We start from the raw sequence: 26,069 nt of genomic DNA, 5'->3' as shown, positions 1-26,069 counted from the left end.
AAATGAAAGTTCTTAAGAAATAGCAATGCAAAATGCATCCTATGACCCTCCCCCACTCTGTCTCCAGAAAATGAGATATAAATCTCTCATGTGAAAGTTACCCTCCTTATACCAGGAGGTAAAGAAAATCCTCATCACCAGAGATAAGAAATTCAGACCCATAAAGGCTGTATAAACATCCCTTGTTATTTTCTACTAATTTACTACCCCAGTCCTAATTCTGTTTAAAATTCCTTATTAACTGCAGCTTTCAAAATGATGTTTTCCTTGTCCTGTCAATTTCTCACAGATTTATTGTCTCTTTGTCTAAGAAAGTATAAAAACTGCCTGCTTTGGCGATTTCTCTAGGATTCAGTTTCATTATGCACACGTAATAAAATTTTGGTGTTTTTATTTATTTTTTTTTATTCCTGCTCATCTGTCTCGTGTCAATTTAATTCTTAAACCAGATGAAAAAACTTGAAGGGGAAAAAGGAACAATGTTCCTGTCCTAGACAGTCATGCATTTATCTGTGTGTTTCCTTCATTAGTGATGTCTCTTCTAAACCGTAAGTTCCAAGAAGGCAGGACTCCGGCCTTTGAGGAGACGCAATGTGGTAATGGGGTGAAGCACATGGGATTCCAGCAACTCACTGCCGGGTCTATATGCAACCTCTCCTTCTTCCCGTGACATCTTGGGCAATGAAATTAACATTTTTCTACTTCAATTTCCTCTGTGAAATAAAGATAACTGTAATATTGGTCTCAAAGAAGCCTAGAATATTTAATCATTTTTTTTCAAAAGATCTAAAAAACAGTGGCTGGCACCTATTATGTGCAATATTAGAATTCATAATTATTACTTTCTCTTGCCATTGCTTTTTTTTAACCAAAAAAAAGGAATAGGAACATTTTAGAATCTCAACAAATATTTTTTGAGTAACTGAATGGCTCGCTGACTGAAGGAACAAATGGGGAGAAGGGATCACAGAGATTATTTTATTCAGGGTTTTTCAAATCACATTAGCCTTGGGCTCCCTTTCTTCATTAAAAGTATATTGAGAATGTGGAAGCCCAACAAATACATTATATAAAAGAATAGGTACTCTAGTTGAAAGTGAGGGTTTATGGAGGCCAGAGCCCCCATCCTCACAGTCTGGAGCTGTGTCTGCTTTAGGACTAGGAGAATGAATGCAGCAGAATGCAGAAGAAAATCTCTGATTTAAGTCCAACAATTTAAGGCCCAAGAGGTTGGAAACTAATACTAAAAGAAATTAAGTGGCCCTGCCTCCGTCCAGGCGAATGTCAAAGGTAGATTCCAATTAAAGACGCACCTATGCCAGGTGAATTGTGTCTATCACATCGAGCAGCATTCCAAAATTCATCCAGAAATGCCACATCTACTTTGCTAGAAGTCACAGCCACGGGCCCATAGATATATCTTTCAGAGAAAAAAGCAAGGACAAATAGCCTGAAAACAAAACAAAACGAAAAAACAAAACTAAAACATTGTATTTATTTTTTCTTCCTAAAAGACTACATCTTATGATTCCCTATTATCACAGGAGAATATGCTTCCTTCTGCTTCCTTTTTCTTCCCTTGCTGCTTCAGGTTCTGAATTAATTCATTCAACAAATATTTGAGCACCTTCTATGAGGAAGCCAGTTCTAAGCGCTTGAAACTCATTTGCAAACAAAAGGACAAAAATCTTTGTCATCAGGAAACTCTATTAAACGAAACAAAACAAAACAAAACAAAACAAAACACCTCTAAATGAAATGAAGGATTTCTGGGGCATTGGCAAAGAGAGTTTGAAGATACTCTCAGGGTGACATTTCACGAAGGTCCTTAGCTCTTGATACACAGAAGCAAGTACTATTTTTAATGTTAATATTTGCTTTTTCGATTAGCTTATGTAGGAGGATATACATTGCAGTCTTGGTAACAAATGTTTATTGAGCAAAAATAGGCCATCTTTCAGTAACTTTTATTCTTCATCATTGACCATTAATATTATGTAACATAATCCAACAAATAGTTTGGGGAAATTTAAGACTGTACATATGACTACGAAAATGTCCCCTAAGCAAACAAGTATATGTTTTCATAACTCTCCAGGTCTGGCCAGCTCACTTTTTTCTATGGTGTCAATAATAATTTCAGCCTCTGCTTGCAATTAGTGCTAATTATAGTACCTGAGCTATAAAAATAAGATTCCATTATAGCAAAGTTCACAAATAATTGTTTCAATCCAGCTATCCACACTGTTATCTAAAACAGTAAAGGTGTGCTTTTCTTATAACTGTCTTAGACTTGTAATCCAGTATATTTTATGAAATAGAATTGTGTCTGAAATAACACTATAATGCTAAATATCCGCTTAAAGAATAAAGGGAATAAAAAAGGTTAGCCATCTAGTATATTCAGTAGTCAGAGATTTAAGATCACACAGAAAACCACATCTAGATGAGTTACTGAATTATTCACTTTGTTTCTGAGCATGTTGGCATTGGATAGACATAATCAGCATTCAGTTAGGTCTTACACATTTTAGGCACTCACCCAATTTACATAGTTAATGCATACAAAAGGAGACACAAAGTCCAAAACAAATTCCTAACTCTGCATATATAGCATTGACTAGTATTTTAATATAGCTAGAGAAATATGTTTTTGTTAGTTTTGTTAGTACCTATATTGAAACAAATTATTCCATTGGAAAGGATGTTAATTTCTCAGTAGGAGTCCATTTATACTCTGCAAAGGTTAAGTTATCTTTCACTGTTTACCATTATAGGCACAGTTATAGTATCTGAATTCAACATTTAGGTTAATATGTTCTTCCCCATGAGGGTAGTTAGGCTAGGAATATTAACTCCTCAAGAACAACATCAATTTGTGTAGCTGCTAACTAAAAGAAATAATAAGTAATGGCATCTTTTATGGACAAAGCCACACATGTAAGTAAAGCATTTTAAGCCTTTCTGATGCTATTTTAAAGCAATTAAAGAATTGAGAGAAATAAAATGTGTTAGTTAAAATCACACATACTAAGAAAAAAGAAATTCCATGCTTGACTATTAAAAGGAACTCCCAGAATATTTCTAAATATTTATAAAGCACTTCTGCTGCAATTCTTTTTTGTTCTGAAACAAATAATGCAATGAATATACCCCAGTAAACTCTGCAGGATGCATAATGCTATCTATTCTTAAAGAAAAATATGTATACATTATGCTCATGTAAAGCCCACTTGATCATGCCAGTAATTGAGAGAAACAGATTGATTATTGTCACACACTAGAGTAGAGATCTAGAGCATAGGAAAATTTTACAAATGAGGCTGTTCAAAGTTGATTCATATTAAGCCAAATTCTCATCTTTTTAGCATGTTCTAAAAATCCCAGAACATATCAGCTTGATTCTCTTTTCATTAGTTCCAAAGATGCCTCAAAACGTGTGCTAAGGTAAAATGGTGATTAATTTTCCACAGGGTCTACAGAGTCCAGGAGAGAAATTGGAGCACAGGGTGGGGGTGGGGAAGTGAACCTAAATGAAAACTAAATTATCTTCTTTCCTTCTATAAACCTTTGGGGATGGATAGGGATTCTAGGCACAATGGGGAAATTATAAGCAACAGAACTTGGAAATTAACAATATTCCATCTCACAGAATTAAGTGAGTTTTAGAGCTGAGGAGTCAGTAGGAACTTTAGACCTTGATTTTTGTCTTCTATCCTGGTCTCTTCATCTGAAACCTCTAATGGACCATCTATAAAGTACATAATTCTTCTTGGGTAGCCCATAATCTAAAAAAATAATACTGATGAATGACATTGAATTACTCCACAAGTATAACTGCTACATGATCATATCACAGTAATACTTATACTATTTATGATAGTTTGTCATTTTTCCAAATTACCTAATTTCTTGGAATATGTCATTATGATCAAAGGTGTGCCATTATATATTAGAATTTAAGTCCATCTATTGATTACAAATTCCCTTCGATCTTCTCTCTCTCCCTTCCTCCTTTCCTCCCATTCTTTCTTCTTTTTCTTTCTTTCTTTCTTTCTTTCTTTCTTTCTTTCTTTCCTTCCCTTTCTTAAATTAACAATATCTTCTAAGATAGCATGCCAGGACACAGTGCTCCAAATATATTAATTGTGGTTTGGCAGATCCTTTCTATAAAACCAGTGGTTTTATATATTTTGTGTATTTGCAAAATGGGATCTATCCAGCAGAAGTGAATATGTTCAGTGCAGACAACTTAACTGGATGGTTTAACCCATTAACTTGAGTCTTTAAGTTTGATGCTATTTCAATCCTATCAATCAAATAGGATTTAGGTATCAATTCCTGCTGCTTCTGAGCTACATTCAGATTATTCAGGAGTGCATTTCTTTAATTAGTGGTATTCCTATGCAGAGACCCAACTTCAAAGGTGATCACAGCCATTGACTTGTCTTGGTAATACTTCTGTTTTCAAAATATATAAATCTGGGTTTATTGGTTCTATATGGCTGTTTTACTTTCATCAAATCCCCATTTTAAAATGTATATTATCTGCTTGCATATTTATGTTTTTCAACCCTCTTGGCATCCCACATTCCACTACCCAATTTCATTGAAAAAAAATCTTGCCAAGCCTTTCAAAGAACTCAATTCCTAACTTGGAGTAATTCCAGCAGACAACCTTAGGGATGTGTCTATAGAATGCCAAAAAAAAAAAATCTCATCGATTATGTCAGAAATTTAGATATTCATCCAGATGTTTTGCCTACATCATACCAAACACATTTTGTAAATTTTATTAGCTGACTAAAAATCTGAAAGTATTGTCTTGACATTATTTAGACATGGTTCAAAATAACAAGAAGTATAGCAATAACACCCTCATATAAACAATAGGTTGACATCGATTCCAACCTCAAAGAAAGTGACTCCCATTGGCCAATGTGGACAAATTTTTATGATATGGTTGCAATTTGGATTCTAAGAATGCCAAGGATCCACAACATTTTATCATCCTCCAATTAATTTCAAAACTAGATGATAAAACTACTAGATAGCCAATGAACCAGAAGAATTAAATGTCATACTGTATTTGAGATCAAAACTGAGCAGTCTATACTGGGCAATTTACTGATGACAATGACTATTTAAGACTGTGGATATCCATTTTAATTAGGTTATTGCTCAAGGATCATCATTGGCCTGGAATCTTTTGGAAAATTTTTAGACTATATAAAGTTACATAAAATTGTGAAAAAGTTGCATGCTTTAAAAACTTAGTATTTCCATCAAGCCTGTGGTTGAAAAAGAGTATGAAGACAATCATAAATGGATGTTTTTAACACAGTTTCTTGATATTTACAGTATTTTTTCTTCTCTAGTTGCCCTCCCTTCAAAGTTGGTCAATTGTTTTTCCGGGTTTTTCTTCACCTCACATTCAGTACAAGGAAGGATTTGCAATTTCTGTCAAACAATACAGAAAAGACATTTAGGATAGTTGCGATAAATATACATTTAAGGGAAAATTAAAATCTTAACAGAATAGTAATATAAATTTTTTATCTCAACAAATATCCTACAGACAAGTGAATGCTAGACCCAAATGAAATAAGCATAAATATGTCCATATTTCTAATTCATGGAAGTACAAAAAATACTGTCAACAAGTTGCAAGGTATTTCAAAAACTATTTTGAGAAAACTTTGGCCAAACCATTCAACTCTGATTAACCCATAAGTTAGGAAATGTTGTATTAAGTGAAATGAACCCTACAAATTATTATGATATAATATTTTTGGTCATATAAAGAACAGTACAGAAAGAAGTTCATAATTAAGTTCCTGAACTGTGTTTGTTGTTTGTTTTTGTTGGGGATATGTACTTCTTTCTCCCTCATCTGCTTCCCCAAATCCTCTTCTTATCTTTTTTTGTTCCATAAGGAACAGATGCATGTTTTTTGTTCTCTGTACATTTTTGGTATGTTTCTTGGTTGTGTGTGTGTGGTGGGGTGTACCTCTTTCACCCTTGTTCTTCTGAGGTTCTGAGATGATCAAGCCAAAATCTTAGTTGCAGGCAGTGTCCAAAGACACTAGGTGAAGGAGGTATCTTGTATTAGTCAATATAACACCCCTGTTTCAGCTATAGACACAGAGAAAACCATGGGGATCAAAGGATTCAAGTTCTTTCTGACATAATCAAAACAAACAAACAAATAAAATACCTGTGGGGTAGTCACTGGCTCTACTGTAGCATTGGTTGGGGGATTGTCTTTGTGCTTCATTGAACAGGTCCTGCCCTCTTGTAAAAGCTGCAAATGAAAATAGATCAGTGAAGTTAAGTTAAATGAAGAAAGGGATAGAAAAATTCCCTTGAATTCTTCCCTCTGTAAAACTTCTTTCCCTTTGAGGCAGGTTGGAAGGGCGAGCTAGGGACAAAATAAACTCATCACAACCTGAGTGGGATCCCAAGGAGAGATCAAGCATTCACAGTTGGTTTGGGAATCTCAGTGGTGCTTAGGACAGTCAGCTATTACAACAAAATTCCATTCCAATGGAAAATTCTTTGTAAAAGCACTTAAATGGAAGTAAAGAATTATAAACTACTATATCTGTGAAGCGTCTAGACCCTAAGATATTAAATATGTCAGTCGTCCATATGCCTGCAGGAACATCAATATTGCAAGCTAGGAAGCAATTTAAACAATATAATCATCAATCTGTGTAGAAAAAAATCCTCACTACCTTAAAAAAGATTATATTTTGGAAGATAAGATCTTAGATTTTACTAACCAGGAATTCTCATCTTACTTGTTAGCCTCAAAAGTTTTGAAGAAGAGTTGCTGGCAGTGTATTCCAATTGGGCTTCATTTCCGTTTTAACTAAGGTTAAAATATTGAACTTCTCTTCCTTCTCTCTCTCCCATGCTCTATCATTCTCTCCATCCCTTTCTTCTCTCCTTCCTTGTCTGCTTCCCTTCTCTTTCCATACTATCTCTCATTCTTCCTTCCTCCCTTTTTTTTTTCTCTTTATTTTAAACACTTTTTTTAAATTTTTTTTAACGTTTATTTATTTTTGAGACAGAGAGAGACAGACCATGAACGGGGAGGGTCAGAGAGAGGGAGACACAGAATCTGAAACAGGCTCCAGGCTCTAAGCTGTCAGCACAGAGCCCGACGTGGGGCTCGAACTCACAGACCACGAGATCATGACCTGAGCCGAAGTCGGCCGCTTAACCGACTGAGCCACCCAGGTGCCCCCCTTTTTTTTAAATTTTTTTTAACGTTTATTTATTTTTGAGACAGAGAGAGACAGAGCATGAATGGGGGAGGGTCAGAGAGAGGGAGTAAACACTTTTTAAAAGTAACTACAAAAATCATTTATTATAAGTATATGCTTCTTTTTGGGGGGCGGGGTAATTGCCTGTAATCCTTTCTATGTGTACAACAGAGCCTAGGAGTTTATTAGTCCCTGGCCACGGGTAGCTCTGAACATAAACAATGTTGTTTCCTTGGGATCTAAAAGGGGGAGGAGATCTAAGAGGGCCTTATACTAACATCCTATAAATTCTACAAGTAGATGATAAATAAAGAGGTTCCAAAGGAGACTTACTCCAATTTGGATTTTAGAGTAATGTTATTTTTCTATGCTTGCTATTCTTGCACTATATTGCTTTTATTTGAATACACACCATGTTTTTTTACCATTCCATGTCCATACGTATGTCATCCCACCTTCATAAAAGTCTCCACTGTGACATCTTGACAACCAGCTACTCATTCCCTTCCTAGAATGTCATTTCCACCACGAGATAGACTCAGTCATACTTTCCTGCTTTAAAGGCACAATGTATATAAAAATTATATCACTTAAGATTGTTTTTAGATGTATAAGCATGTCTGGCTCTTCATTTCCTTGAAGACAGAGACTACATTTATCAGCTCTAGATCTCAGCTTCATGCCAGCAGATAACAAGTGGTAAATATGAAATCTCTGAGTAAATAATAATTGAATAACACAAACATTGGCTATGAAAATATTTTAGTACTTCAGAATTTTAATAAATGCCTGATTTTTCATATGGTCAGATTTAGACATATTTGATTGAAGCTCCAAAATGGTTACACATTGTCCCTTCTTCTATATAAGCCTATTAAAGTAGAAAGGTAAGATAAAAATAATAATAGGAGAAATCAGTGGTCAAAACCTTGACTACATTATTCCAAAGAATTTTAAGCAGATGCACAGAGGAATCTTGCACACTAAGAAATGCATTTCTTTTTATGTTCTATGGGTTTGAATAGGACCTGGATTCTAACATTTCCCTAGAATATTATAATTATTCTATTTTTGTTGTGATAATACAACCAGCTTGTGTTTTGATCATGCTTGCATTCAGGCTTTGAAAAATTAACAAATAATTGTATAAAGTCAAGCTCAAAAAACATGATGAATGCAGAAAGTTTCCTGCAAAGTATAAGGTACCCCAAAGTATGTTTTAGGAACAATGGTGTTTGTGGGTCATGCACGTTCAGGGGAAAAGTTTCTTTGAAAATTAACCAGTTGTATTTAAAGTAGTTCTTCTCAAAGCCTTTAATATGCAACTTCTTAAAGTTCTGGTCTTGCACGAACTGTCCACATCATTACATAAGGTGATGGTCAAAACATGACACTCCTGGGTGATAACTGGGTCCTATGGCAATGGGGTTTGCATTTTCAGTCAGCACTCCAACAATTCCAATGCACAGTTAAATTTGAAGCCTACTTCTTCATAATGTACAAAGGCATTACAAATCTCTTAGAAGGAAATATAATATAACCGTTCCCCAAATCTATTTGACCTTAAAACCCTGTCTTGTGTGGCCCTTCACTTGAGGTCATTGTCATGAGGAAGCTTCATACTATAGGATTTTCAGCAGAGTCTACTCTTTCATTAATGCAAGCATGGCTGACTATTTCAGACAAGTCTTTGATCATCTGAACAATGAAAACTTATTAAATTTCAACATTAAAGAAAATGTTATGTGGCTTAAAGATAGCTTGAACCTTTTTTGATACTTTGATCTTACAATGAACACTACCTTTAAAATTATTTTGGTCTGTGCCTCACAGGCATTGTAGAAGTTTCATGAAATGAAGTTCATAAAATTCTTAGTGTTTCTCAGAGAGACAGCATAATTATAACTTGCAGGTTATATCATGCCTTAATAAGCATCTTATCAACTGTACAACCTATGATAAAGCAGGCATTCACTTGGTGAAAACACAAAAGGGAAGTTTCTTCATGGAGCTCTCTTACATTTGTTGCCAACATCACCCAGATTGCCAAAAGTTCCAAACAATTGTAGTTAGGAAGACAACAAAAGTTTATAATTGAAAACTAATACAGATGTTATGACAGGGGACCTATATGTCATATCATGGGAGCCTAAAGTATCTTATTAGTGTGTCTCTTTACCTTTGTTTTGATCATTTAATTGTAGGTAATGTATTGGTTCCATATTTTTTGAAGGTAGGCAGTAGTTAAATTATAAATAAAAACTCTCTTTGGGGGTGACAATTTAAAAATAATTATGTGAACACAATATATAGATGCCTTTTTAAAATGTAATAACAATCTCTTTCCCAATTCTTCCTCCTGATCTCGTTGTTGCTATTAATATTGCTGGCGCTTTGACTGTCTTAAAATTCTCTGTTTGATAGCCCTGTTCCCTTAATGTTTTAACATTTAATCTCTTTTGTCCCCTTCATCTCAACCCCTCATATTTACACATGAGGAGATCAACAGTTAGATAAAGGTTCTCAAGGCCATAAAAGTATTATTGCAAGTAAAACCCATGTCCACTTTCCCATAAATTTGGGATCTTTCCAAGATTATATACCACCTTTTTTTCACTTTATTATTTAACTTTACAACATCTTATATTTGAATGGTCATATTACATTTTACAGTTGTGGCTAATGACACAATTTTTAACAACAAAATAGTTCCCCATAGTTTTGAAACATTCAACAAAGATAACTTAGTAGGTAGTAGGTACACATGGGGGCCTGATGAATCAATGAGATGTATTATCCAGAAAAGAAAAGAAAAGATGACTCTTGGTTAGTTAGGATGACTAGGGATTTCTTCATGAAGGAAGTGAACAAGGAAGTCATCCTTGAGGAATGGATAGAGTTGTTTATGGCAGAGTCAGTGGGATGAAGGGGAAGTTAAAGTAGGTGTCGGGTGGGAGAAAGCATCAAAGGTCACAACGTCAAGGTCAGCTGAGATAGTAACTACCAAGAGATGACTAGAATAGGGACGGTTCATGGAAGAACCTGCAGGCCAAACAGTGATGTTTATACTCAATTTTGCAATTATGAAGAGGCAGTTATACTGTAAATATCCTGTAAGAATATGCCTACTTTTTAAAAGAAGTTTACAAATTAATACTTTCTCTGTGCTGATATCTAAAGAGATTCATTAGTAGGACTTTGAAGTGATCTATCCACATAATACATACTTCAAAACATCATTCCTAGTAGAACCCTCCACCTTCAGTGAAAGTTTTGGAATCCATTACATTTTTTATGAGCACTTCTCTCTCACTTGCACTATTCTGGAGACCACCAGGATTTGTGAGGGCAGCTGCCTTTCCCATCTCTCAGCAGGCTGACAGGAAGTTGAAACTTGGCTAAATTTTTCAGAAATTATGTTTAAAAAATCCAATATGTGGAGCTGGAGTTTCAGAACTTATTTCATAAGTCCATTACTAAATTAAATTATGCAGCTGAAAGAACAACAACAACAACAAACATTCCCTTTTCAAGTGATTCATGTTCATTCGTGCCTGAAACTTAGACACTACATATCATCAAAGTATGCTGAGCTTGTCATCACAACCCAACTCATGAGATAGTAAATCTTGAGACTTTTCCTTTCATATTCATTGACCAGAATCTAAGAAAAGAAACAAGAACAACAATAACTAATGTACTTTAATTTCTCCATATGGATTCAGTACGGGTCATTGCTTTATCTTAGCTTGCAAAATTGAAACTTGCAGATGAGAGCTGCTAACAGTCTTTCCATGGCTGAGTCTGTAAACCACTGTTTATTAAAGTAATTCAGTATGTTAGACACTAATCCTCCTCTTTCTTTAAGAGATCATGGGGTTTATCTCTTTATTCCATTCCTAGATTATTAAACTGAATGATCCAACCCTCTCCAACCTTGCTTTCTGCCATCCATCTGTTGCTCAGTCTCCAGAAATGTCTTCCTAACATATATCCTATCATGCTAACTCGGTGCACAAAAATGAATCAAATCAAAACAACTTAGAAAAATATCATCCCGTGCACAAATTTGTGATTTCCCATTGCCTATAAAGTATAGTAGACCAAGAACATGGATGAGATGCAGGGGCTGGAGACAGTTTTCTTAAACAAATAAGATGTGATATAGGAGCATGGCCTTCAGACTCACCTTGATGAACCACAGCAAAGCCTCTGAAGGTAAATGACTGGGCATTAAAAGAATGAGTCTCTGCTGTCACCTACTCACTCACAGATTTTCTTCTTATTACTATTGTTAAATACACATACATAGACAGAACTTTTTGTCATGCTGATTTTTTTCTTTGCCTCCTTGCCCAACACTACCTAGAATAATTATTGACTTTTAATTCTTTTAATTATTTCTGGTACAACGAGGAGTGGAACTGTAAATCTTGGAAAGAAATGAAAAGTTCTATTTCATGCAAGAGATTTTATGACTAAACAGAATAAGGTAGCGGTTAAGCCCATGGTCTACGAAGTCTGGCTTAACCAATGTTCAAATCCTTAGATCAACTGCTTACTAGCTTTGTGGTCTTCAATAAGTTATGCATTATTTTCTTAATCCAAATTTCCATATTTATAAAATGTAGAACATTATTATTTTATAAATGTGTGTAAAGACTACATAAGAGAATGAGTTAAAGCACTTAGCTCAGTGCCTCTTACTAATAAGATCTCAATATATCGTAGTAGCAATGATGATAATGAAGATAGAAATGAATTTGTAAACCACCTGGAACAAAGCACTTGAAATATATGAGATATGCAGTAAATCATACCTGTTATATCACAGCAGACTCCCTGATACTATGTTTTCAACAAATAATTGTTCATATAACGATATATGTGGTGCATGCAGTTTGGAAGGAAAAGTAGTTCTACATTAGCTTTTTCAGATGCATTTGCATTAATACAATGACATTGAAGAAAAATTATACAACCTAATTACCCCCCAAAATTATTATCATCACTATAATAATAATATTTTTTTTCTTTTAAACAAGGAAAAAAAATTATACATTTACTGTTGGCTCCAGCATGATGAAAGGGATTTCTCTCTCTCTTTCTTGCCCTCTCTCTCTCCTCTCTTTTACAATGCTGGTGCAGATATTTTGGAAAATAATTTAGTAAGATAGATACAGTAGTTTCAAATATGTTCATTATCCAGTATATTTCATTTGGGATAGTCTTTCTCTGAGGAAAATAATCCACATTTAAAAAGAAAACTTTTCACTCAGAAGTATTACTTTGGGATTTGTATAGTAGCGAAAAAGAAAGCAAAATAATCATTGAATATAAAGAAGTTGGTTAAATAATGATAAAATAATTAGGTGAAATATTTTATAGTTGTTAAGACATTTGTGGGCTATTTATTAATATGAAAATTACTTAAGCTTAAAATATATAATTCAAAATTATACAGTTAAAATCACAAAGATAGTGCATGTAAAACAGAAATAAATGCACCAAACTTTTTATATTGACAAATGTCAAAGCACAACAGTAAAGTTTTAGAGGCCCAAACAGACAATTTTGTTGTGCTTTAGCATTTTTGTTGATTTCAAAATAACATATAACACACGTCTGTCCGTCTGTCTACCTTTCTATCTCTGAAACTATTCCTCTCTTTATCTGTTCTTCCACTTCCTCCCTGACTCCTGACCTCCCTCCCTTCTTCTTTCCCTCACTCCCTGTCTTTTTCTCCCTCTTTTTTTCCCCTCTCCCTGTTCCTCTCCCTATCATTTCTTTTTTTTTCTTTCTTCTTTTTCTTCTTTCTTGGGGGACATGGCTGATCTGTCACTTTTCAATGAGCTATGACCATCTATAGAAGAACCATTTATCTATGTACAGTTTGCCTATGGGAGAATATATATGTTCATTAAAAAACATGATTTTAAGATGGAAAAGTGCCTAGAACCTTAAGCTTTTCCTTCCCTATCAATTTGAATCTCAAATTCTCTTGAACTAAAGGGAAAAGCTCAGACATCACTTTCCCTCATGCATGTGATTAAGAAATGTAATTTTATTTGTGGAAGAATGGATAGAGATATAACTAGCTTTGGTGAATAATTGATTAATTATACAAAGTAACTGTTCGCTGCCTTAAGAGACCAAAAAGGTTTAAATACTAATCTTGAGAACTGCATAAAACTGAGCAATCAAAGGCTAGCACAGGCCTTCAAAACATTCCATCTTAGGTAAAATTTAATCTGATTAGCAAGATACCTATATCCAGAAACTCAAGTGATAAAATATGAAGACTGATGAGCAAATGATGCACAAATTCAGCTGCTTCAATATGCAGCTCACCTATTATCCAGGAGACCTAGGGAGGAGCACAGCTGGGTCTGTAAATTATGAAATGGGATAAGCCATGAATACATCTTTATTAAAGTGATTACACTTATCTCTCACATACACATATACACTGACACCACCAGAGTAACCAGTTTTTTTCTGTGCTTTTGAGCAATGGACAGCTAGCTATCTGACCACATGTTGTATCATGGCCAACAAGCAGGCTAAGTGATGATAACAAAACTATGCAGCTGAGACAACCCCAGCTAATTATTTATCACCATACATGGGAAATAATCACACAACACACAATCACAACATAGTGGGAAGACTGTAATTCTGGGATATCCTAATAATGATTAGGACTTTCATTTTAATGTGGAGATACCAGACTTTGGAGCCATGTGTAAATGAATTTTGAGTCCCAACTCCATATCCCACATCTACAATAATGGGGGCAAGTTAATGAACATGGAGTTCCCTGGACTTTGGTATTTTACAAAAGAATAAAGTTAAACGCCAATAATTAACATTGGCATTGTCAGCTTCAAAGTTTGACATTAGAACAAATAAAGCAACAAACAAACACACACCTGTATTTCAACAATGTTTCTGAGAAGCAAGGCTATTTTAATACTAAATATATAAAGGATCCAGAATCAAAAGAAATTATTCTTGAGAGGCAGACAGAAAGAGAGAGATGGAGAGGTAGAGAGATGGAGAGAGATTGACTGATTCATGGAAAACGCACTAATATTTTGTTACTTGACTCTATTCAATGTCAATTTTCTACATCTTCATAGTGTTGAAAACTTCATCACAGGCTAACACTTGCCAGTGGAATGGCATTTGAAATATACCAATTTAACCTTAATTTTTCTTCATTTGTAAATTGTGGATAATAATGCAAACACTCAAAATTGGCATCATTGCAAAATAAGATAAGGCAGGTAACTCAGCTTAGGTGAATGGAATGACAAGTTAGCCCATCCTAGGTTTGAATTCCTTTAGCCTTTATAAGTTGTATGGATTCGGAAAAGTTACTTCATCTTCTTGAGGTCGATGCCTTATCTGTAAGGTTGGCAAAGTAATACCTACCTGAGAGGGTTGTTGGAAGAGTTAGATTACATATTTTAAAAATGTATTTATCTATTTTGAGAGAGAGAGAGAGAGAGAGAGAGAGAGAGAGAGAGATTATGAGCAGGGGAGGGGCAGAGAGATAGGGAGAGAGAAAATTCCAAGCAAGCTCCACCCTGCACACTGCCAGCGCAGAGCCTAATGTGGGGCTCGAACCCATGGCTCATGAGATCATGAACTGAGCCCAAACCAAGAGTCAGACGCTTAACCGACTGAGCCACCCAGGTGCCCTGGGAAGAGTTAGATTAAATTAAAAATATATAATGGTTCCTAATGGAGTATCTTGCACATATTAGGTGCTCAATTAGTTTTGTTTCTATGCTTTCTTTCTCACCCTCAGCTTCCTCTTCCTTCGATCAAAATGTGTCTCTTTTGCCAATAAATATTTGGATCCTATGAGAATAGGAACACGGATATTCAGTCACTTTATTTTACCACGTTGGTATCAACACACCCAGGTCATTAGACAATCTTGATATTGCCAAAGGATTTGTTGCCGTTCCGAACCTCTCCCCACTAGTCTGTGGTTCTTCCTGTCTCATCCTTTTCTATTTATGATTTAACAGGGCAAGAAAAAAATCTTATTAACCAGCCACTCAGTCTTCCTAAACAGGCTTAACCTTGGAGGATGCTTTCATCCTTCGTGTGTGTGTATGTGTGTGTGTGTGTGTGTGTGTGTGTGTGCATTTCTCCTCAATACAGAATCATCACAATCTAATTAATTTAACTTAGGGATTTAGTTGCCTCAAAATGTTTTCATTATGATACAGGCACATTTTTGGCTTCAATGCAAATATCCCATTTAGAAATTATGAAAATAAAGTCATATTTAGGATGACCTTTTTAAAAGGGTGCTTTTAAGAATTTAGCTAAATATCCATAATATTGCTGCCTTAGAGTCCATTTTGTGTGGAGAGGGGTCTGCTGGGACTTGGAACTGACACTAGCCCTGACCAGGAGTGCTATCCTAGGTAACAGCCAGCAAAGTCACAAGAAGTGTAAATTCCTGATATAACCTCCCCAGTGCCCTGGAGATAAGCATATGTCTCTCCTAGCTCCTTTCCATTTTGTGCTTCTCCTCCTCCTTCCTCAGAATTTACCAAGAGTCCTGCTCTTTTTGGTTTGTGTTGACCAATCAGGTCTAACTCAGGACCCCCAAAGCACTCTACCTACCAATCCTAAAAAACAAAAACAAAAAAAAACATGTACCTCAGTTTCTGCTACTCCCTCTCTGCTGGTATCCTGCCTTGACCTCCCCATTGCCCCAGTGACCAATGCATTGTACCTCCTCCAAAACCTGTGACTAATGAAGTTCTCTATTTCACTTTCCCTTGCCTTGTGATCTTTCTCGAATCTTGGCTCACCACCATCTGAAACCCCAGGGCTCTTCTTAACAAATGTTAATTTAATAAAAATCACAAGGAGGTCTATGACTGAATTAACAATCATTGGAAACCCTATGGAAGGAAAATGGCTTCTTTTGCACTTTGCTTATTTTAAACTATACTCTATTCTTTCTCTCAGAAATAAGGAATAATATTTAAGAATTATAGCAGATGAAATGATTTATCATAAATTAATTTAAAATCTTTGAGCTTGCATCTCTGATCCCGCTGATCATTATAACTTTGTTATTGGTATTAAACACTTGGTTCTACTTCATAAGAGAGATTAGCTATATCTCTTGTGATCTTTCTCTAAAACATTAAAAGAACTCAAAATAATTAATGCAAATGTATCACTGGGCAACCTGAAATTCTACTAACAAAAAATATCTCTGGCAGGTACAGAAGTCCAGTTGATTCTTCTGGGACAGGCTGGAGGCTAAAAAGAATGCTTTTTGAAATATTATAAAGGAGAAAAAAATGGAATTAAGTACCAAGGTACTTAAAAATATGAATGCATTTTGGCTAAATTTTTCTGTGATGCCACCTTTCTGTATGAAATAATTTGTTATATTTATTACAGGATGATATTTTAGCCCTGTATTTAGTACTCCATATGAAAAAATTAAACTTTTTGAAACCAAAGCCCTAATTTCATAACTTTAGAAGTTTTGGAGAAATAATATGCATCTGCTAGGATGAGCATTTTGCTTAGTCCTGAAGGAAATACCAGTATTTTTATAGCTACTGTCCTCAAACTGCTTATTATGTAATGCAAAATGAGAACTTTGTACAAATAATCAGGATGCAGATGGACTGTGACACAGGATAAAATAGGTGTATAAACCAAGCATTATGGCAACCAAGAAGAGAAAGCCATTCTGTGCCTTCAGGGAAGATAAGAGGAGTCAAGAAAGTATTGACCAGATTAAGCTTTATGTGTACATCACTGTCTTGTCAATATCCTTATAATAAATTAGCATGTTTATTGGGTATTTTTATTTATCAGATTAATAAATTAACCATTGTTATTATGGTTTCTATACAATTTCTGATAAGAACTCATACTTAAGTCCACATTTTGCATACTTTAAATTGATGTTAAAGTAGGGAAAACATGCAGACTTATATTTAATGTGCAAAGCAGAAAAATTTTCTGAAGATAAAATTATTTGCCATTCTGCATTATCTCGAGGTGTGTCTATTCCTTCTTGAAGGAACCGCAGTAGCAATATAAAGAAGGCCTTGTATAAAGCCAACCTCTTCAGATGCCCAGAATGACAATGGTGTGTAGTCTCCAAGCCCAGTTACAGCAGGGCATGACTTGCTTAGAAAATTTTGTTAGCCAAGCATCTGCCAACAACTCATCAGGACCATCAAATACTGCACAATGGATATTGGTTATAATGGTAAACTAGGATTTCTTAAATCTGTCAAAATTGTGTTAGCATGAAAAAGTTGGCATCATCTTTCCATTCACAGCTCTAGGATTGATTTTCTGCATATTTTCCCCCTCTCATTTCCCTAGACAATACTTTGCCGTTAAATAAACTCCCTTTGTTTAGGGACTTGCAGGCAGGTGTAATAGAAAGAAACAGAGCTGGTGCTTTCAGTGCTAAAGAGAAGCCATTGTGTTTTTCATTTCCTCAGCATATTAAGAAAAATTAAATGTTTGCTATGTATAGGAGTCAGAAATATTGTGAAACACATTTACATTAGCATTAAGTCTTAATTCCTAAGTGAAAATTAAAAGTGAATGTTCAATGTCTTTCATTCTTGATATGCTTTAACAATATGAGATGCATTTGCAAACTTCAGGTGAATGGAATGGAACAGGTACATCCTTTGCTTTCTCCAAGTGTCTCCAATATTATCATTTAAACAAAGCCTGTTTCAAAATAATTTAAACCTCACCAAACTGATAGACCAATATTCTGCTAAGGCATTAGTGGTCTAGTTCAAGTTTTCTAAGGCTACTTAAAAAAAAAAAAGGCTAAGGAAACCAGAGGCCATTTTCCTAGGTGACCTTTTCTGGTTTGCATAGGGCAGGAAATGGAAAGAAAACACAGAGATATATGAGAAGATGCATGGTCTTGGGGTGCCCTGGTTGAGCATCCAACTCTTGATTTTGGCTCAGGTCATGATTCCAGGGTCATGGGATCAATCCCCATATTGGGCTCTGCACTGGGCTTGGAACCTGCTTAAGATTCTCTTTCTCTCCCTCTGCCCCTCTCCCCTGCTCATGCTCTCTCTATCTCTAAAAAAAAATTAAATTTAAATAAATTTAAAAATTAAAAAAAAAAAGAAAATGCATCGCCTGTAATTCCTAGTTTGGGACCTTGACCATGGAAATATGGAGACCTTGAATATTAAAATTGCAGAAGAGCTTTCTTAGAATGAATAAGGACATTGTGAAATTACTGAATACTGTGCATTTAATTTGATATCATATATAATTATCATGACAAATCTGCAAAAAATCAACATCCAAGTTTCTCAAAATGTTTATCAGGAAATATTGAAAGAAGAAAATCTAGGTAGGTTTATTAAAACATTACACATTCCTGGGCTGTGCCCCATATCTATTGATTAATAGTCTATGGGAGTAGGGCTTTACAAGCAGTTTTACCAGTTGACCTGGTGATTCAGACATGCAAAAGTCTGAAAATCACTGATCCACATTATATAAATAAGGGATCTGAATTATAAAACCACTTGCCAAAGTGACATGTGAGGAAATAGCAAAGTTGGTGTTCAAATCTAGGTTTTATGTAATTTTAAGTCTTTCTGTACTGTATTGCTTAGTCTCAGGTGTACCAACAGCAGTCAAAATGCATCTCTTTTGCTATTTATTTACTAACAGATTGCATGCACTCCCATCAGCTCTCAGTGAGACTGCTGATGATCATAGAATCCTAGAATTCAAAGAGATACTCACATTCTTTTCCTCCACATTCGTGCTTCAATTCCCAAATACATCCCAGAATAGTTGTTTTTCTTTACTCAATCATATAATATACTATGTCTTCCTGTAGCTAATTCTGTATTCGTATACTTCTTATTAAGAGTTCACTTTTACATTTGACTGAAATATTCTCCTTCTTACAGCTGTTTTTACCAGCAACATCTAGTTCTGCTCTGGAGTAAATAAGACCACTCCTTATTTCACATTATAGTTTTTGCGGTTGCTTTTGTCATCTCTTTTCTATTTAGAGAAATTAATTAAAACACACAACTCAAAAATATTTATTGAGGTTTTAAGTGAACGGTATAGCTTTGAATAAAGGAATGGAAAGTGATAATTACTGAGAACCTGCTATGTGTCCTTGATAAACCAGGTGTTAAGTTTGGCTGTCTCACTGGAACCTTTAACAAGTTATATAAGACAGGCAACATTTATCTCTCTTTGTCAAAGGAGGAAAATGAGCCTCAAGGAGTTAAATAGTCATGGTTACACATCAGGTAACTGTTTGAAACAGAAATGAAACCAATCAACATTACATACTGAATTTCCTCTGGAGGTTTGTCCCTTAAGCTTTATAGTAGACACACTCCATTTGTCACTGTTGAACTTAGCAGTGTCTTTCTAGAATAGAACATGTTGTATCAGTCTACACTGATAAGCAAAATCAGATAAGAGATTTATCTCCCTTATTCTGGGTATGGCATCATAATTACTTGAAATCAACATTATAACTTCATGTGGCTGTTTTGCAAATGGCATCACAGTTTGAGTCAGAGCTCACAGTCACTTGAAACTCTTTAATTTGTTACAAGATAAATATACAAAAATTAATTCCATTTCTAAATGCTAGCAATTAAGAATCTGGATGAAATTAAGAAAACAACCCCATTCATAATAACGTCAAAAGGAATTTAAAAATTAGGAATAAAGAAAACAAAAGAAGTGCAAGATTTGTACACCGAAAATCTGCAAAATATTCCTGAAGGAAATTTTAAAAGATGTAAGTAGATGGAGAGATAACTAATGTCGATAGGCTGAAAGAATCAATATTGTAAAATTACAATTGTCCCCAAATTTATCTATAGGCTCAATGCAAATTCTGTCAAAATCCCAACAGGCTTTTTTATTATAACTGAAAAGCTGAACCTAATATTAACAAGGAAATGGAAGGTATTGAAAATAGTCAAAGCAATCTTGAAAATAAACAATAAAGTAAGGGGACTTTAACTTCGCAATTCCAAACTTACCATAAAGCTACAGTAATCAAATCAGTATGGTACAGGCTTAAGGACATACATATAGATTAATGAAACAACTGAAAGTTAAGAAATAAATTCAGATTTGTAGTCAATTATTTTTGACAAACGTGCCAAAGCAATTTAATAGGGAAAGTATATTCAGGTCATGAACCCAGGATAGTGGGACTGAGCCCTACCTTGAGCAGTAGGGAACCTATCACAATTCCGGACTTCAAGTTATATTACAAAGGTGTACTGATTAAGACAGTATGGTACTGGCACAAAAAGAGACACATAGATCAGCTGAACAGAACAGAAAATCCAGAAATGGACCCACAACTATACGGTCAACTAATCGTCGACAAAGCAAGAAAGCATATCCAATAAAAAAAAGTCTCTTCAACAAATGGTGTTGGGAAAACTGGACAGCAACATGAAAAAGAACGAAAGTGGGCCACTTTCTTACACTATATGCAAAAATAGATTCAAAATGAATGAAATACCTAAATGTGAGACAGGACACCATCAAAATCCTAGAACACAGGCAATAATCTTTTTGACATCAGCTGAAGATATTTCTTCTTTTTTAAAAAAAAATTTTTAAGCTGATTTATTTATTTCTGGGAGAGAGACAGAGAGAGTGAGCTGGGAGGGGCAGAGAGAGAGAGAGAGAGAGAGAGAGAGAGAGAGAGAGAGAGAATCCCAAGCAGGCTCCTGTCAGTGTGAAGCCTGATGTGGGGCTCGAACTCATGAAGTGCGAGATCATGAGATCATGACCCAGGCTGAAACCAAGAGTCAGAAGCTTAACCAACTGAGGCACCCAGGCACCCCTGTAGCAACTTCCTAGTAGACATGTCTCTAGAGGCAAGGGAAACAAAACAAAAATTAATTATTGGGACTTCATCAAGATAAAAAGCTTCTACACAACATAGGAAACAATCAACAAAGGTAAAAGACAACCTTTAAAATGGGAGAAGACATTTGCAGATGACATATCTGATAAAGGATTAGTATCCAAAATCTATTAGGAGCTTATCAAACTCAGGGCACCTGGGTGGCTCAGTTGGTTCAGTGTCTGACTTCGGCTCAGGTGATGATGTCATGGTTCCTGAGTTCAAGGCCCGCATGGGGCTCTGTACTGACAGTGTGAATGCTTAGGAGCTTAGAGCTCCTGCTCTCAGCTTAGAGCTCTCTCTCTCTCTCTCTCTCTCTCTCCATCTCTCTCTACCCCTCTCCCCATCTCAAAATAAATACACTTAAAAAAAATAAAAAAAGAACTTATCAAAGTCAACATCTAAAAAACAAATAATCCAGTTAAGAAATGGGCAGAAGACATGAATAGACATTTTTCCAAGAAGGCATCCAGATGGCTAACACACATGAAAAAAGGCTCAACATCACTCATCATCAGGGAAATACAAATCTAAACTGCAGTTAGCTATTACTTCACACCTGTCAAAATGGCTAAAATTAACACAGGAAACAACAGATGTTGGCAAGGATGCAGAGAAAGGGAAATCCTCTTACACAGTTGGTAGGAATGCAAACTGGTGCAGCCACTCTGGAAAACAATATGAAGGTTCCTCAAAAAATTAAAAATAGAACTGCCCTATCATCTACCAACTGTACTATTAGGTATTTACCCAAAGGATACAAAAATAGTGATTGAAAAGACACATGCACGCCGATGTTCATAGCAGCATTATCAACAATAGGAAAATTATGGAAGGAGCCCAAATGTCCATTGACAGATGACTAGATAAAGAAGATGTGGTATGTATATATATATACAATGCAAAGGAATACTACTGAGTGATGAAAAAGAATGTAATCTTGCTATTTGCAACAACATGGATGGAACTGGAGAGTATTATGCTAAGTGAAATAAGTAAGTCAGAGAAAGACAAATGCAATATGATTTAACTTATATGTGGAATTTAAGAAACAAAGCAGATAGATATGGAGGGGAAAAAAGAGGCATACCAGAAAGCAAACTCTTAATACAGAGAAAAAACTGAGGGTTACTGGAGAGGAGGTAGGTAGTGGGATGGGTAAAATGGGTGATAGGTAGTAAGGAGGGTATCTGTTGTGATGAGCACTGGGTGTGTATGTAAGTGATGAATCACTAAATTCTATGCCTGAAATTAATATTACACTGTGTGTTAACTAACCGGAATTTAAATAAAAATTTGAAAAAAAACATGGAAAAAAAGGAAATAATGAAAACAATCTGTTGTATAACAGCATCTAAAACGAAAAATGATTAGGAAGAAATTTAACCAAGGATGTGACCGAGCTATACACTAAAATGATAAGACACTAATGAAAGAGATTGAAGAAGGCACCAATCAATGGACAGAATCACTGTTTTCTTGGATTGGAAGAATAAATATTGCTAAAATTTCCATGCTATGTACAGCTATCTATAGATTCACTGTAATTTCCATTACGATTCCAATGTCTGTTTTTACAGAAAAAGGAAAAACCATCCTAAAATTCAAATGAACCCACAAAAGATCTCAAATAGCCAAAGCTATCTTGAGAAACAAGAATGAGGGTGATGATATCATACTTGCTGATTTCAAACTATATTATGATAATAAAACTGGGCCCTTATTTCACACCACTCACAAAAATTAACTTGAAATAGATTAAAGATTTAAATGTAAGCCCTGACTAGAAAACTCCTAGAAGAAAACAGGGAAAAACTCTGACCTTTGTGTCGGCAACAATTTCATGGATATGACATCAAAAGCACAAGCAACAAAAGCAAAAATTAACAGGTGGGACAACATCAAACTTAAAAGCTTCTGCACAGCAAAATAACAAACAAATGAAGAGGCAGCCTATGGAGTGGGAAGAAATATTTTCAAACCAGTTACCTAATAAGTGGTTAATATCCAATATATATAAGGAACTCACAGAAGTCAGTAGTAAAAAATAAATAATTTTGATAGAAATAGGCCTATCCATTATTATAGATGGAGACCTCAACCCTCTCTATCACTAATTGATAGATCATGCAGACAGATAACCTGTAAGAATATAGTTGATCTGAACAACATCATAAATCAACTGGACCTAACTGACAATTATAGACTTTTTCATCAAACAGGAGAAATACACATTCTTCTCAAGGTCACATGGAATAGTTACCAATGTAGACTCTATTGTGGGCCATAAAACACACCTGAACAAATGCAAACTATGCCATCAGACTGTAATGGAATTAAACAGCAAGTCAATTACAAAAATACAGCTGGTTGCTATATGGAACTCTATGCACTATTGCTCAATTATTCTGTAAATCTAAAACCGCACTAAAAAAAAAGTCTATTAATTACTTTCTAAAAGATACCATTAAGAAAATGAAAAGTTAAGAGGTGCCTGGGTAGCTCAGTTGCTTAAGCGTCTCACTCTTGATTTTGGCTCAGGTCAAGCCTCTGAGACCAATTCGTGCTTCAGACTTTATTCTGATAACATGGAACCTGCTTAGGATTCTCTCTCTCTCTCTCTCTCTCTCTCTCTCTCTCTCTCTCTCTCTCTGCTCCTCCCCTGCTTGCATGCATTCATTCTCTCTCTCTTTCAGTCTCTCTCTCTCTGTTAAAATAAATAAAAGAAAATGAAGAGATACAAAACATACTGAGAGAAATATTTTTAAGTCATATATCTGGCAAAGGATTTATATCCAGAATACATAAGGAATCTTACCACTCAACATTAAGAAGAGAAACAGCACAACCAAAATATGGGGAAAAATTTTGAGTAGATATTTCACCAAAGAAAATATATGAGTTGCTAATAAGTATATGAAAATGTGTTCAATATTATTCACCATTAGGGAATTAACAATTAAATCTATAATGAAATTTGACTTCACACTCACTAGAATTTGCCTTCTAAGCAAAAATTCAGACAATAACAAATAGTGACAAAGATGTGGAGTAAATGGAATTCTATACATTACTGATTAGGTTGTAAATGCAAACATTTTGGATTTACAGTGCACACACTTTGGAAATTCATTTGTTTCTTAAAAATTCAAGAAAAAACTATATTCCATTCCATTTCTAGGTATCTACTTAAAAGAAATTAAAACATATGTCCACACAACGCTGTTTATGCGAATATTCGTAGCATCACTATTCATAATGGCCAAAAAGTAGAAAAATCCAAAAGGTATCAACTGGTGAACGGATAAAGAAAATGCAGTATAGTTGTACAATGGATCTTATTCAGCAATAAAAAGAAACAAACTACTGATAGGTATTACAACATGTATGAGCCTCAAAATCATTACACTATGTGAAGGAAGTGCATGCAAAATACTACATATTATATGACGAACTTATATGTGATTTACAAAAAGACAAACCTATACAGATAAGAACTAGGTTAGTGTCTGTCTAGGCTGAGGTTGAGAACAGATTAACTGTACAAAAGACATGGGGATCTTAGTAGAGAGATGGAAATGTTCCAATACTGGACTGTGTTAATGGCTGTACAACTCAATAAGTTTCATGAATAATTGAAATACACACTTAAAAATGTGTGACTGTATGGTATGCAAATTATACCTCAATAAAGTTGTTTCTTAAAAACTATCATAATTTCGGGGCACCTGGGTGGCGCAGTCGGTTAAGCGTCCGACTTCAGCCAGGTCACGATCTTGCGGTCCGGGAGTTCGAGCCCCGCGTCAGGCTCTGGGCTGATGGCTCAGAGCCTGGAGCCTGTTTCCGATTCTGTGTCTCCCTCTCTCTCTGCCCCTCCCCTGTTCATGCTCTGTCTCTCTCTGTCCCCAAAAAAATAAATAAACGTTGAAAAAAAAATTAAAAAAAAAACTATCATAATTTGTAATAAATAAATTAGCTGTAATGTACATGTTTACTCATTTTAGTTTAAAAAAATTTTTTTTAATCTTTATTTATTTTTGAGACAGAGAGAGACAGAGCATGAATGGGGGAGGGTCAGAGAGAGAGGGAGACACAGAATCCGAAACAGCCTCCAGGTTCTGAGCTGTCAGCCCAGAGCCCGATGTGGGGCTCGAACTCACGGACTGCGAGATCATGACCTGAGCCGAAGTCGGACACTTAACTGACTAAACTACCCAGGCACCTTATTCATTTTAGTTTTTAAGAGAATATGAGCCTTATCTGTTTACAAGTAAATGGACAAAAATTAACTTAAACTTTTCCCCCTGTACTTTATCTGAGAACAACAATATAATTGTCCTCATTAATTAGCATCAAAATTGGGGTCCGTATTAGACATTTATCTTTATTTCTGCATCTTCACTTAATCACAAAGTCATATGGATTTCTCATTTTGATATTCTGTTGACTTCTTTTTCTCAACTATTTCTGTTACTGGCTTCATTGAGGTCCCTATTTTATCATACTTTCATTATTTTTAAAATGTCCTTATTTGGTAGTTTCTAGATTTTTGAATTTAATAGAGTAGAAAGCAAATTAAAAAAAAAGATATGGGGATAAAACTGCCAACCATTAATTTTGCCAAATAAGGCCACTAAAATGAAATTTTACCTTAAAAACTACCATCCACTTTATTTTAGTTTATAAATCTTAAGTTACACTGACTAATCTTTGATTAAAGACAACTCCCATAAGATGCAGATGCCAATTATTTCAAAATATATCCAAAATATGCAGGATATAAGTATGAGAAAGTAACTGTGTTAGTATTCTCCAGAGGAAGAAATAGGATATAGACATCC

General features: G+C 35.1%; 1 protein-coding gene across 1 annotated transcript in view; it reads right to left on the bottom strand.

Annotated features, from left to right (window-relative positions):
• Positions 1-1,090: 1,090 nt before the first annotated feature.
• LUZP2 (leucine zipper protein 2) overlaps positions 1,091-26,069 on the bottom strand; it is a 509,386-nt gene continuing 484,407 nt past the window's right edge. Inside the window, exons 11-13 of the mRNA XM_047876647.1 lie at positions 6,218-6,304; positions 5,360-5,460; positions 1,091-1,450 (exon numbers count right to left, since the gene is read on the bottom strand). Of these exons, the coding sequence (XP_047732603.1) occupies positions 1,285-1,450; positions 5,360-5,460; positions 6,218-6,304 (354 nt within the window). The 3' untranslated portion in view covers positions 1,091-1,284. The remainder of the gene's footprint in view (positions 1,451-5,359; positions 5,461-6,217; positions 6,305-26,069) is intronic.

The sequence above is a fragment of the Prionailurus viverrinus genome, chromosome D1 (genome assembly GCF_022837055.1).
Source record: "Prionailurus viverrinus isolate Anna chromosome D1, UM_Priviv_1.0, whole genome shotgun sequence".
Taxonomy (NCBI): Eukaryota; Metazoa; Chordata; class Mammalia; order Carnivora; family Felidae; genus Prionailurus; species Prionailurus viverrinus.
Note: the sequence above shows the minus strand (reverse complement) of the source record. Positions and strands in the feature narration are given on the sequence as shown.